At 44.7% G+C, this 15,648-nt stretch overlaps 1 protein-coding gene across 2 annotated transcripts in view; it reads right to left on the bottom strand.

Moving 5' to 3' along the window:
* Nucleotides 1–15,648, bottom strand: part of TTC21A (tetratricopeptide repeat domain 21A) — a 127,506-nt gene that overhangs the window by 97,844 nt on the left and 14,014 nt on the right. For both annotated transcript variants that reach the window (XM_075587919.1, XM_075587918.1), the window contains exons 6-8: nucleotides 11,163–11,288; nucleotides 5,397–5,554; nucleotides 1,777–1,861 (exon numbers count right to left, since the gene is read on the bottom strand). In XM_075587919.1, coding sequence (XP_075444034.1) covers nucleotides 1,777–1,861; nucleotides 5,397–5,554; nucleotides 11,163–11,288 — 369 coding nt within the window. The remainder of the gene's footprint in view (nucleotides 1–1,776; nucleotides 1,862–5,396; nucleotides 5,555–11,162; nucleotides 11,289–15,648) is intronic.

Genomic DNA, 15,648 nt, shown 5'->3' with positions numbered 1-15,648 from the left:
CTAAGGGGTTCACAAACGTTCTCTCACCACTATATATATATATACAAACACACTGTTAGGATCAGCTGGCTATTATCTCTTCTCCCCCCGTCGACTTCCAGATCTCCACACTCTACAATGCATGCTGCTGACTAGGGATGTGAGTGCTACTGGGATTCCTTTGATGCTGCGACAGCTCTGCGGTGGCTATTCTCCCCTGCGATCTCTACACTCCACTGTGCATGCTGCTCAGGGCCGCAGACAGATTTCCCGGGGCCCAGGACTAGAGTTGGGTCTGGGGCCCCGCCCCTCGTCGGTGGTATTGTGAGCCCCCTTGCCATTTCACACCTCATGTGTCCCCTCTATTTCCCCCTTTCGCAATGTATTTCTCTCCCCTCTAACTCCCTCTTCCTCACCCCCCTCCTCGCATGTATTTCTCCTGTCTCACTCTTATTCCCCCCTCTCTCCTCTCACTCGCCCCACCTTCTGTCAATTAACCCACTCTCACTCAATCGTCCCTCACAAAATGCATACCAAAAAACTCCACCCCCTAAATACATATAACCCCACCCCAATACATAATAAAAATACACCAACACCCCACTACATATTAAAAATTCATTCCCCCCCAAATACATATAAAAAATACCCCCTCAAACACATATAGAAAATACAACCCCCCCCCCCACATAAATCTTTTTTTATATCTCTCTCTATCCCCACCCCACCATATTAAAAATATACACTTACCATTTGGATGGTCTCAGGCCGGGCCCAGTGTCTGCAGGGGGGCCTGGCCGGCGCTGCAAGTTGGGCCAGGCCCGGCTGCCTGTCCTCTCGCGACCGGGGCCCGGCTCTCCCTCAGCTGCAAGCCTCTTCCTCCCTCTGCCACCCCAAGCTTCCAACGCCGGTGCGCGACGGGCCTCTCTGACTTCAGCGTGCCGGAAGTGAGCTTGGCTCACCTTCCACCGCGCTGGCATGATGGGGAGGCCGGCGTGGGACAGTAAGGAGGCCTGCAGCTGAGTGAGAGCCAGGGCCAGGCCACGAGATGACCGCCAGCCTGGCCTGGCCAGAGGTCGGGCTGGAACCCCCACCTGTCTCGGCTGTCGGCAGCCCTGATGCTGCTGCTGATGGATGTGAGCACTGCTAGGATTCCTGCACAGCGGTCCAGCCACACATCTCAATAAGAGCAGTTTCACTTTGGTTTTATGAGAAGATGATTCTCCTACTATTGTCTCTGGCGTGACTGATCAGCTATGGATTTAATCAGCTGTCTTTCCCCTCTGCGACCAGTGCACCACTCATGAGTACGTGAAACTCCCTGATCAATGTACTATTGGATGCAGTGAGACTTGCCTATGCATCGGACACTGGTGACTGTTTGCCCTGTTTTTACAGTCGCCCGATCTGTCTTGGCCCTCTTTTTGCATATCTGGGGATACCTTTAACACCTCCCTGAATATATACTCCCCATCAGACTCTGTTGCATGCTATACTAAGAAGTTTATTGCTACTATTTCAGTTGCTCTTGCGATTTGTATTTATTATTCGTTACATTTGTGATTGTGTTGGTATTAGCAACTGGACTGTGCTACAGGGCGTATATTATTCTAGGGGTATGTATCACAGACTCGGGCCCACCTCCCTCCCCTCCCGTTTCCTTTTTTGGATTTTGGGCCCACTAGGTTCCACCTGACTCACGGCATCACCAGGGGTTCAAGTAGTGAGGTTTTCCATGGGCTTTCTAGGGCTAACATTAGGGTATAAAAATATATATTTTATTGACATACCACTCACCTTAGATAAATCTCCTTCTCTTGTGACACTATGAAGGGCAATGATTTGAAGAGCATCAATGTTGGTCACATCCTTCATTAAGATTCTGCAATAAGGAAACATTGGGGTTATGCGTCATTAGTGTGTGCCTATTTAAACACACTTCTACATACTACTCCTGTAAGATTCAACACCTGTAACAAGCTTGCTCACATTTCTTACTTCTGCTGTAGATTATTAAACAACGATGTTTCGGCTACCTTTTGCCAACTTTTATTTTCTCCAGAAAGTGTAAAAAGAACACGAAGACACAGACATCAGTATATGTCAATATGAGTCATGCAACTTATCCCTTGGGCTGCGTCCATAGATAGGCAGACTGTGCGGACGCACGCTGAGCGATCAGACTGCCTAAAGGCAGTGATCGCGTCATACGGCGCGCAAAAGTGTGAGGGGGTGTGCGATGCACGAGAAATCAGTTAAAACTGATTTCTCGAGCGGTTTGCCCAATGAGGGCGAAACAGCTTCGTAATGTCACTGGCCCGCCCATAGTCACGCCCCCAGACGGCGGGCGTACTAAGGCCAGGGAAAGCACTCGCTTTCCCTCAGCCTCCATGCGCCTCTGCACGGCTGCCGTGTCTATGGATGCAGCCTAAGTCATGGGCAGGTGAGTGACGCGGCCGCGCGCGCCGTCGGATGCAGCGGGACCGCGGCCTAACTCTTCCTATTGAGGCTCCAAGGCACATGTAGGCAAAGATTGGCGCAAAGGCCTTGGCGCAATATCGCACAAAGAAAACTGAAACAATTCTAGTGTTTGTTGCGCGTCACAATTGCTGTTGTACTCTACCTCTATTTTGAAATCTGAGTAAACATTATGTTCATAAAACATGAGTTATTCAAGATACATGCAAAGAATAGTAGAACTGGCTTCAGTGAATTTTTACATAATGGTAGAAAACTTGCTATTTGTAAAAAGAGACCAAAAAACGATTTTAAAAGTAGAAAAAATACACTCGAACAAAGGCTCTAGGTCAGGGGTGGGCAACTCCAGTCCTCAAGGGCCACCAACAGGTCAGGATATCCCTGCTTCAGCACAGGTGGTTGTCACAGGAGACCAGGTTATTTACACCTTTTTTTACCAGGATCATTCATTGAGCAAAACAAAGTAAGAAATAAATTGCAGACAGTTACAAAATTCTATCTGCCTTACTGATACTATATAGCCATAACAGTATGAGACACGCTTGCTACACTATGCGTTTTCTTACTACACTACAAGCAATGGTCTGACACAGGACGATTAAAAGGATGAGTCCAATGAGGGCGAACCAGCTCTTTGGCGCCCCTAGGCACGCCCCCCACGGCCTGTCAACCAGGGCCAGGGAAAGCACCCGCTTTCCCACAGCCTCCGCACGCCTCAGCGCGGGCGAAGGCCCCATGGCCCTGGCCTAAGCTTGACACAGTAGGAGATGAGTAGCTACTACCCTATAGATCCGAGGTGGGCAACCCTGTCACCAATCGCCACAAGTGGCGAATTGGCCATGAAAGTGTGGCGAATTAGTTTGTCAGCTCCCACAGTAAAACTTTTTCCTGACCGGCGTGTGCTGGTTTGCGCTTTCTGAATGAGTCATTGACGCAACACAGCCATCCAATACTCCCATCTGCCTTCAGTTGGAGTCTACTGTAGATCCGACCTTGAACTGTTATTTATTTTTTTATGGTAGCTAAAATTTGTAGTGATGCAAGTGAACGAAAAGCATGGTGTGGCTATTTATATTGACAAATAGGTTGCCCACCTCCTGCTATAGATGCTGACTGCATAGATGCCCTATAACTATAATGAATCATTAGTGGCATCCATTATTGAGTATATTTCATAGGGGATAACATATCTCCATATTAGCCACATTACTTCCTGTTACCACAATGTACCTGTATTACTATTTTGAGCATCAACCATTAGTGTTTATTATATACAGGTAACGTTTCTTCTACCCTTCAGGGTGTAAGTTCTAATTATACTGTGCTGCTAACATTAGACAGCCATTGATCGTTACTTATACACATCGTGCATACAGGGTCACATTTCCAATTGGTTAACAGATCTAGGTGTGAATGCACAGCAATTTATACACGACCATGTAATGTAGATATCTATCTGTATTATACAAGACGACCTATCTAACAAGCAGTTTTCTACATTCTACTTTACTATGGGGAATTTTATTAATCTTTTAATAGTTATTGTAATTTTGTAAATTTTATATTGATGTAATAAAATGTTGTTTTTGTTCATTATTACTGATCCTACTATGGTTAAGAGATTAACCAGACGGAGGTATTAAGCGATGGGTTCACTGTTTGCCATAAATAAACATTTACATTGGCATAGATGGCATTTAATGGGGTTTCTTTTTTACTCTTGGATCAAATCTGTATATTGATATAGCATACCCCTATGCACCTGCTATTATATATTCCAGGACTATATTTTAGGAGAGTGGTCCGATTCAACTGTTGCAATTCCAAAGTAACAGGTAATAAAAGAAGTGCCCACAGCACTAATATTCCAATTGAAAATAAAAGACTGGCATTTATTCCAAAAATAAGCAACGTTTCAGGTCACAATGACCCTTTTGCAAGCTTGAGAAAGGGTCATTGCGACCTGAAACGTTGCTTATTTTTAGAATAAATGCCAGACTTTTATTTTCAATTGGAATACTAGTGCGGTGGGCTCTTCTTTATTTTATTACTTATTCAAGATACAAAATTTGAGAGGACGTGGGTGTGAACAACATTTTAAAAATCTTGCAAACCAGCGCGCACACAAAATAAACACTACACAGTATGACGTATTTGTTTCATTGCTGCCACATTATCAAGATAATGTAATACAAGACGATAGATTAATTGTATGCTGTATCTCTGGGGGCAGGGATCTCCTTTCTTAGTGTCCGATTTTGTTTGCACTCATCTACTATATATTTTGGAAAGTTTGTATCTGTTCACTATGCATTTGGACACCTCTTAAGATATTGTATCCACATTTTGTATGACGGTTCCTGAGATCGAGGAGCAGCTTTCTGTCTGTTGGGTTACTGTCATCAGTGAATTGTATCCAATCACATAACCCTCAAGCTATCACTTAATCTTTTCACTCTGAAAATCCAATTTGTAACATTAGCAAAAATACAGAAGCAGCCAAAGTGCTTCAAGCGTGCGAGATCATTATTTGGGATGCAAGTACAATGTCCCACATACATGCATTACAGGCTCTCGATCCAACACTTCAGGACCTCGGAGGCAATGACACTATGATGAGTGGAGTTGTTGTTTTTAGCAGGGAGTTTTGCATTAAGAAACTAAAAAAAAATGTCATTATCCATTTATAAATCCCCGTATTTTTTGGTTTCTTTGAAATCCCGAGCAATGCGGGGTACTTTCAGCTAGTTGTGAATTAATTCCCTGTCATGTATTCTTTTATAAACCCCAGCATGCATTGGTGGCTCTATGTATGAAAATATATACATGTGTTAATCCTAAAACCTCTGTGTGACCCTTCAATGATGGCAGAAAAAGAGATGCAGGAGAGGGTTCCATCAATTCACTTTTTGAGCTGTATATTTGGTTTCCTTCCTTACCTCTGTGCTGTTTCAAGAGTTTGATCCCAGTTTTGCTGTGCTAAAAAGAGCATCATCTTGAGAGTAAGTGCTGGTATGAATGTAGGGAAACTGACTATTATTTGATTTATGATTTCCAGTGCTCCGGAATAGTTTTGTTGCATCATAAAATATTTTGCCTGCAGAGAAAACATTAGATATTTCACATAGGAGGTTGATCACTTTGCTCTCCAAAAACTGTTGTTTTATCAGGGGCACTGAAAGGTACTTGTGATTATAATACAACCAGTAAAATACCTACCCCTCAATATGTTCCCCCTCACGCTGGAGGCTTGTTTCAAATTACGTGGCGGTGTGGGGTTTTTCTTTAAGGCCAGTTTGTGTGAAAAGGGTTAATTTGGCCGCTTCGTTGTCTCATTTCTCCACAGGGCACTGCACACCCCAAAAACCTCAACACCCCAATTGCGCTGCTACACCAGGATTAATTTAAGGATTAAACCCAAGGACTCGTTAATATTCTTTGTTCCCAGGAAAATGCACACATTTAACAAACATCTCAATTTAACAAAACAGGGTGGTGAAACATGTCCCAACATGAGGACAGTCACTTCAAGGGTACACAAGTTTTATTAAAACTCAAACAGTACCGATTTAATATAACAAAGAGTTGGTGCTATACAAAAAATTAAAAAGTAACATCACAGTAAAATAAGACCAGTTTATGAAATAAAACAAATATTATGTAGTTTGAAATTAAGCCTTGAACGGGTACCTCAAATGCTTTGTACCAGGTTCTCCCAGAGGATCATGAGGAGAACATGTAAGGTTTACTACAAACACACGTGTATCCCCAAGATGAACCTAATGTGAGTCTCCGACATGAATCTTTGTACACTAAGTTGTAAGGCTAAACATCTACCTATGCCCGGGCTTCATGATACTTTCTGGGCAAGCAATCCTCTATCTGAACAAGCTCCTCACCCCTACCACATGCAGCACTTATTATCTGAGATCTGACTCAAAGACTGTTCAAGGTCCCAAGGTTCAGCAAAGTATCCGGCCGCTTCTCCTCCTCTTACCGTGCACCCCAAAACTGGGACAACCTACCGGAGACTCTCACAGCCACCGTCAGTTTAAGTCCTTTCAAAACTAAAGCTGTCTCACATTTGAATCTGGTCTGTAACTGTTACATACGCCTATAATATATATTATCTTTAACTGTGCATGCAATGTCTTGTATACAATGTATACCCTGTTCACTTATGTAACTATATTTGTAATCATGTATTATTTCTCATCTTAACTCTATGCCCAGGACATACTTGAAAACGATAGGTAACTCAATGTATTACTTGCTGGTAAAACATTTTATAAATTAAATAAATAAAATTTACACGGTGATCAGCCAAAAAAATTCTAATGCAATAAAGCAGACAGATAGTCTTCAAGTAATGTTGGATGTTTTTTTTTTTTTTTTATCCCTCTTGGATCACCTTGTAAATATCAGTATTCTATCACCCCATGCACCCCATAGATCTGGATACTTCACAGTTACTTGTTTACTGAGGTTGAACGGTTAGTATTTTTCTGTGTTTATATACAGTATGCCAGGGGTTTTTAACCTTTTTGTACCTTAATCACCTCTAAGGGACCAGCAAGGTCCCCAATAACCCCATATCGATTTTATACATGACGTAACAGTACCATTTCAATATTTTTATTTCATATGCCAGGAAAATAAATAAAGACATACTCAACATACCAGTAGTTGGATAAAATGTAATTTGGCCCTTCCCGGTCAAATGTTGGAATATAGCCGACAAAATATTTTCCTGCTTGTGGTCGAATGTCGGATCAGAGGAGGGAGGAGAGGGGAAGAGCTGGAGTAGCTGGAGTGTGGCGCTGGCAGCCGCACACTTCTCCCAGCAGCCGCATTGACCCTCCCCCACCCAAATCCAGCCCCGCACCAAATCCCCCCCCCCCCCAGCTCCGCACCTCAGCCCAGCACCGATCCCAGCACCAGTCGTCCCTCCCCCCAGCTCCGCACCGATCCCGGCACCGATTTCCCCAGCCCCTCCCCCCAAACCCCGGCACAGCTTCCCAGCAGCAGCCGTGCACCGATCCCCCCCAGCCCAGCACTGATTTCCCCCCCAGCCCGGCACTGATATCCCCCCCCCCCCAGCCCTGCACCGATTTCCCCCCCCCCCCCAGCCCTGCACCGATTTCCCCCCCCCCCAGCCCTGCACCGATTTCCCCCCCCCCCCAGCCCTGCACCGATTTCCCCCCCCCCCCAGCCCTGCACCGATTTCCCCCCCCCCCCCCAGCCCTGCACCGATTTCCTCCCCCCCCCCCCCAGACCGGCACTGATTTCCCCAACCCACCCCGCACCGATCCCCGCAGGCAGCCCAACGATGCCCCAGCAGCTGACAGCGGTAGGTGTAGGGGGTGGGGAGTGTAGTGTAGTGTGCGGTGCGACTCTGCGCGCGCAGGGTGCGACTCTGCGCGCGCAGGGTGCGACTCTGCGCGCGCAGGGTGCGACTCTGCGCGCGCTATAACGGGATTGAGCTATATGTGGGGGGTTTTTCCCGAAAATTTAATTAGACCTGCTGGCGCATTTAGTAAAAATTAATTGGACCGCAAAGGGTTAATGCTACAAAAACTTAACAAAAAGGTACCTCATTGTTATAAATAAATAAATAAAAACACAAAAAAAATCAATGAGAACGCTGTTTATCAATTAAAATCTGGAAACGAGGGACAGTTTATTATAGGGCCCTTTCTTTTTAGTAAGTACGTGTAACGAACAGAGATGAAAAATAATAGGTGGGTGTGACAGGACAGCCTGTAGGCGAAGTCAGACAATAGTCCACACGTGCAGTTTCAGGGTAAACCAAATGTTGAGTGGTTTTATTTCTCCACAACACAAATAAACATTTGGGCAAAACCCTTACACTTTAAGGCAAAACAAAACTCATAAAAAGAACGCCTACGCCACATAGGGAAATCTTGCCAAACATCCAATGCCCTATCTGGCTGGCTTTGTCCAGTTCCCAACCCCTAAACATATACCACAATAGTTAAGGAACAATATTAAAGTCCTTACTGTATCTTTGTTTGGGAATCTCTGTCCCTAGAGAGAGTTTAGAAAATCCTTCTGGATAGGCACTTGCACAGGACAGCTCTGTAGTCTGAGTCAGCCACCTACTACAAGCAGTAGCCTCCTTATCAAGCTGGTTGTCAGCTGTCTCAGCTTACTTCCTGATTGCCCAAGTATTCTTACTGGGTTAACCTTCTGAGTGCTTGATGAAGGACTCAGATGTATGTCTCCCAGACATAATTATCAGTACCTGACTTCACCCTGTCACAGTGGGTCACTATCGACCACGCATTTATGTGGTGGGAGATGAAGAAACTTTGATACAAAGTATCTGCCACATTCTCAATCACCCCCAATCAAAATAGGTATAATAGATGACTGTCAGGACACACCCATGTAGGTCATGTCATGGTCAAATCAAAGAGGAGTTGGGTACTTCTCAAAATACTACTGTCTCTCTACTGCTTTTGATACTGTCGATCACTCTTCGGCATTTTCTAAACTCTTGGTGCGTCCGGCAACCGGGCCCGGCTCTCCCCAGCTGCTGGCCCCTCTCAGTGTCCTGCGCAGGACCTCTCTCTGATGTCAGCACATGCACAGGCACATTTTCTGTCTCTGCTGCTAACGTTTTCATATTCTGTTGGTGTGCCTCGGGGCTCTGTTCTGGGACCTCTCCTTTTCTCTCTACACGCTATCACTTGGTGACCTCATCAACTCTTTTGCCCTTGGGCACAATCCCTAAGCAGATGATACACCTATATCTATCCACCACTAACCTCACTCCTGCAATTACGTCTCGGAGTGCCTCGTGGCTATATCCTCGTGGATGGCATTCTGCCACCTTAAACTTAATATGTGTAAAACTGAGCTCCTCTATATTTCCCCCTAAATCTGGCCTAATACCCCCCATTTTCATCACAGTAAACAGTACCATATATCCTGTCACCAAAGCATGTTGCCTAGGGAGTAACATTGGACTCTTCCTTTTCCATTCACATTCACGACATGGCCAAAATGTGTCGCTTTTTCCTCTGTAATATTGCCAAGATCCGCTCTTTTTCTGTCAATCTAATCCTAAAACTCTAATGCATGCCCTTATCCTCTCCCGCCTGGATTATTGTAACATACTGCTAACATGTCTTCCTGCCTCACAACCTTCTTCCCTGCAATCTATCCAAAATGTGTCTGCTAGAATAATTTCACTTTTTCGCAAAATAATATCTGCTCATCTCCTCCTTAAAACCTTCTCCTGGCTTCCCATCAAATTTTGGATCACTTCTCCTCTTACATTTTTAAGGCTCCCCACTCATCTGCTCCTTCCTACATACTGTATCAAGTTTGATCTCTCACTAGGCCCCTGGTCATCTCCTGTGCTCTACCCATAAGTCTCCTTTACACCCCTTTCCCCTCTACATATTTCTCTAGTCTACAACCTTTTTCCCTCACCTTTACCTGTGGAACTCCCTCACACTCAGTATATGCCAAGCAACTTCTCTCCCCAATTGAAAACCCACTTCTTAAATGAATCAGCCCAATAGCCTGGACTCATGGCTATTGTCCCATAGTCACTACTACCAACCATTGTGGCAAAGTACTGCCATCAACTGCATTTATTCCCTCACCTGCTGATGCTGTAAATCTCCCAACATTCCACTTAGATTGCAAGCTCTCCGGGGCAGGGATTTCCTTTCCTATTATATGTCTTTGTCACACTTATTGTATTATAATTCCCTGTACTGCAGTGTCTTTGTAAAGCCTAGAGTACACTGTGGGCGCGATATAAATAAAGATACACACATACATAAACACACATATATACAACAAGATACGTCAACATTTTTCCGCTTTGGTCCGAGAATCGGGTAACATTTTTACAAAACTTGACAACCATTAAAGAAGCAATCTGCCCTGATCACCGTTTTTCTGCATTTATATTTACTATAAAAGATCTCCTTTTATCCTTTCAGGGGGTGTTTTTTATTTTTAGAATCCGATGCTTAGCTCAGGAGATGAGCAGTTGAAATATTCTTATGTGTCTGTGAAGTCAACATACCGCTCTCCCCAGAGCCCAGTGCAGTCTGAAGTAAATATTACTAAAACAATGATATTCAACACACACACAAAAAGAGTAGTAAATGCTCATGGGACAATGTCACTAGCATGATATAGGAAACACATAAGCCTAGATCCTCAGAAGTCCGTTAATGACTTAACATCTCGTTATGTGCTAATGGGGGGGGGGGGGGGTTCTTGAAATGTCATTAACGAGGTGTTAAGTGCTGTCTTACTGTTAAGATGGCCTGTTGTTAACTTTAACGGGTGTTCATGCTAATGATTTGCAGAAGAGATGTGGACGACCAACACATATCCACAGCAGTCTGTTAGAGTTAACGAGGGAAATAACACCTTTTTATTTAGGTCATGTGCTTCCAGCATTAACGCCGGGTAGCAGAAAATGTTTTGGCCCCCAGCCTCCAGCTCCCCCCCCCCACACGCTCCCACCCAACCCTCACTGCTCCGTGCAGAGGAGGGGGGCCTTGATTCTTATATTTGTCCTGGGCCCGACTATTTCTGTTGGCGGCCCTGCCTGTGACTTCAAAGGACAGAGCGGAGAGGTCCGAGCCAAGTAAAGCGATAGGAAAATATCCTGCTCAGTTAAAAATAAAAAATAAGCAAGACAAGAGAATTACCTTTCCAATAATCCCAAATATATCCTTGGTGTCTTGAATCCCTTCGTCAAAGTATTTGATGGACTTTTTTATTGCAGCCATATCCTTGTCAGACGTCAAATCCACCCATCCTTTCAGCACCAATCCCTGAAACAAGAGGCCAGACGAAGAGGTTAAAGGTCATACTATATGTGGCAGTACACATAAAGAAGAGACCCGTAAGCTTCAGAAAGCTCTGCGCACATTATTACATCAATCAAGAGATCTCTTGTTTGTAATTTAAACATTTTCACCACATGCATTAGGGGTTCAAGCCATTGTACAGTTTATTTTTTTTTAGCAAACAATAGTTTTATGCAGTCCTTAAATTCAACATTTCTTTAAGAAACATGCTGAGCAACATTTCATTTGATCAAGTTTCTGTGACTCTTAGGAGTATATTCACTAAAGTGTAAGTGATTAGCCATCATTAATGTCCATTCAGATGAGTAGCTAGAAGTGTGTTAATGGAATTGATCCCCTCATGAAATAGCACAGTAGAATAACCGAGTGACTCATTTCATTTTGGAGGAACTTGTAATGCATAGTACTAAAATGCATACTATTTATACCATTACACTCAAATACAAACACCTTCTCAGACGCTGAGCATAGAACCAAGGAAACAATTATGCACATGGCAGCATCACCCATAATGACAAGGGACATTATCAGAGTTACTTTCCATCCTGCCCAGGTTGTATTGTATGTCTTTATTTATATATAGTGCCATTAATGTACATAGCGCTTCACAGTAGTAACACACGGGGTAATCAAATAACAGATAATATAAATAACAGGTAATGGGAATAAGTGCTTCAGACATAAAAGTAACATTAAGGAAGAGGAGTCCCTGCTCCGAGGAGCTTACAATCTAATTGGTTAAAATGAAAGATTCAGCCAGTGCAGGTTTTTAAACACAGGTAGTTACAATTCTGAACTGGCTGAGTAAGTCCTTGTAATCTGCTCCATTTTAACATTCATTTATCATTCAGTTAAGGATTTAATCTCCCAGCATAATTGAAAAATTTGTACAGACAAAAGCTTTCCTTTTAAATATGGAGCCAAAGTAGCAACACTACATCCTTCCCCTGGATCACTGATCTGGTAATATTACAGAAGTGGCCCTCGGCAGGGCCACCGACCAGGGGGGATAGAGCCGGGACAAGTGTCTCAGGCCCGGTGGCTGCTGTGGGCCTGACCGCTGACCAGGCCCAACTTCTTTGCATAGCTGCCAGTCCTCTCGTTGCCTGGCTCTCCCCAGCTGCAGGCCTCCCTGACTGTGGCGCGCCAGGCCTCTCGCTGACATCTGCACACGCCGAGCACACCGGCATGAGAGGCTCAGCGCGGGACGGTGAGGAAGGCCTGCAGCTGGGGGGGCCGTGGCCCGGTGGCAACGAGAGGACCGGCAGCCAGACAAAGAAGTCAAGCCCAACTGCTTTGTCCAGCAACCGGGCCCCAGCTTTCCCCAGCTGCCGGCCTACCTCACTGTCCTGCGCAGGGCCTCTCTCTGACATCAGCGCGCGCACCGGTATTGGCGGTCTGCAACGTGGGAGAGCCGCGGTCTGAGACATCCCAGAGGTACGTGTGCACTTTGTATGTATTTGGGAGGTGCTTTTTTTGTTAATGTATTTAGGGAGTAGGGGGAGTTTGAATATGTAGCCCTGGTCCCCTCTGGTGCCCCGGTCTCCTGCTTGCCCCCTCCCCCCCATCTCTACCTCCGCTGCTACTGGGCGATGTGGGTCGCGGCGCCGCCATCTTGGCCGTATTTGTGCATGCGCAGCAGAGTTGCGGTGGCCATTAACGCGAGTGAGGAATGGCAAGTATGGCGCTCCGTAGCGCAGGGACTCCCAGAAGTCGTGCATGCGCAGTTGCAGGCATTGGCGGCCATTAGAAGATTGTGCATGCGCAGTTGCAATCACGCACCCGGCCCCAATGTAAAAGAGGTCTGCAAGGGACTACAAGCTCCAGGATGCATAAGGGCATGCACACACCTGACGCCAGGGAGCCAATCACTAGGCCAGATTCCCTGCAGAGAGGTACATTCTGGCACGCTGGGGAAGGACAGATCAGTAGGAGCTGGGACACAGACAGGGGAGGGTGCAGGTGCAGGGAGGCAAGTAGCCTCTGCACTAGGCCAGAGACCCCTCTAGGCCCTACTCATACAAGATTGTGGCTGCTGTAGGGAAGGCCCCTTCAGTTAGGGACGATGCCCCTAGTAGTGTGTTAGTTCAGGGACACAGCTGCAGTGCTGTGCGCCCCTGACATGTGTGGTCTGGGACCAGACCTACCCATCAAGATAAAGGACTATCTTCAAGGTGGTGTAAATCAGCGGGACACCACTTCACGTGGAGGCGGATGTCATCGCTGAGGATTCGGCGCTGTACGCAGACGGATCCTCGTTAAGTCCGCAGCACCGGGCGTTGGTGTGTTACATATATACAGTATTTGGGAGATGCTTTTTTTGTTAATGTTTTTAGGGAGTATGGGGGGTTTGTATATATTTGGGGTGTGTGTGATTTTTTTTTTTTTTTTTTACTTTTGGGGGTTTGGGGGGGAGGGAATGAGTGTGAGGGGGGGGATTAAGGGAGCGATATTGAATGAGAAGGGGTTAATTGATGGAGGGGGGTGAGGGGGGGAGAAATACATGGGTAGAATTGGAAATATGTGAGAAATGGGGGGGGTACGCTAGGCTGCTGATGCGGGGGGTAGGGGGTGAGGAGTCCTGTCAGATCTAGTCCTGGGCCCTGGGAAAACGGTCGGTGGCTCTGGCCCTCGGCAGAGATGAGAGAAAATATATCCATAATACAGTAGCACATTTCACAAAGTTTAAAAGGCGCAAAACATTCATTATACTTTGTGCGCTTTAAAAAAAAAAAAAATCTGTTCTGTATTATTAGATAATACTTACTGCAGTCTTTTTTAAATTCAACTATTAATGGCATTTTTAACGAGTTTTAATATATTGAGCATCCTTTGAGTTTTATAGCAGCCTTTAGCACGCCTCTCCAGCAGTGCAAGATATTTGTAACACTTTCCTGTTTGTGGTAATTTGTTGCCAATGTTCCCAGCAGTTTGAGCTGCAAACTGTAACAATAGATAATGTTACCGTAGTACTATAAGAATACATTGTAGCTGCTGAGTTACACCAAGTGAAGGATTGATTGAGCCATTCAGCCTAGGGAAGCAAGATCTTTGCTGATCACGGGATAACAAATCGATCGGCAGCTTAGGTAATTAGTATTCAATAAAGGTAATCAAAGGCTGCATATATTACAACTAAAAAATATATTATTTTTATTAGTGCAGCGAGTAATGCCTCTTTAGAAGGTTAATAATGTTCCCAAACTAGTAAGCTTTCAGCTAAATATTGCCAGATGGCATGCAAGTTTCTCTGAACCGGGAAGTGAAATGTCGCGTAACCAGAAGAACTCAAAATCTTACAAAAACAGAAGTATATATATAAGGGGCCAGGTGACCTGCGGCATTTAGTTCTGAGACTTGGGTGTTGTGTGCAGAAGCAGGAGGGTGAGAGGAGAGAATGTCTGAGTGAGGGTTAGTGTGTTAACATAATACTTAGTGTAATTGTGTTTATATTGATATTGTTAATGTTTGACTGTGTGAGCAAAGATGTGCTAAACTTTCGCCCAAGGTTGCGAACCAGGCCAAATGTGTGGGGGTTTTTTTTTCAGCGTGACCTTGTAAGAGTTTGCAAGCGATTCTCCATGCACTAACTATCCATTACAATGTGTCACGTAACATGCTAATTGTATTGTATTGTATGTCTTTATTTATATAGCGCCAAAAGTGTACTCAGCACTTCACAAAGAATACAGTACAGGGAATTATAATAATACAATAAGTGCAGCAAAATCAGACAATAGGAAAGGAAATTCCTGCCCCGAAGAGCTTACAATCTAAGTCACTACATTTATGTACTACAAGTCACAGGACTGATTACCGCATTGTAGGACTTGTGTACCACAGTGGTACTTGACAACCTGTATACCACAAGTTGGGAAGCTCAGCCCAGCTAGACAGAAGTGCCTCACTTAGCTTTGCCAACTTTTCTGCAAAACTCAATACTGAGACTATAAATAGGGCCCATATACCATGTTCAATCACAGACTGGAGATATTTTGCAAAACGTTTGTTAACAATTATTAGTCCACTGTGGCTTGGCAAAGGAAGGAAAATTGAAAAAAAAAATAATACCACTAAACATTTGGCGACTGTTAGTGAGTATATAGTGAGCATTAGTAACTGAGCGTGTAAAAAAAATTCCGTGTTTAGTAGTTGGTTTTGGTTTTCGTTAGTTGTTGTTAGCCATTTGACGTTAACGTTCGTTTTAGTTACATAGTTAAGATAGTTAAAGGAGCAATCCACCCTAACACAACTTTTTATTTTTTCAAGATTGGAACGGGGGGTGGCACTATTTCAGCTCCCAGCTCCTGAGATACTTGCTGGT

The sequence above is a fragment of the Ascaphus truei genome, chromosome 2 (genome assembly GCF_040206685.1).
Source record: "Ascaphus truei isolate aAscTru1 chromosome 2, aAscTru1.hap1, whole genome shotgun sequence".
NCBI lineage: Eukaryota > Metazoa > Chordata > Amphibia > Anura > Ascaphidae > Ascaphus > Ascaphus truei.
The sequence above is the reverse complement of the archived record's forward strand: the minus strand, read 5'-3'. Positions and strand labels throughout refer to the sequence as shown.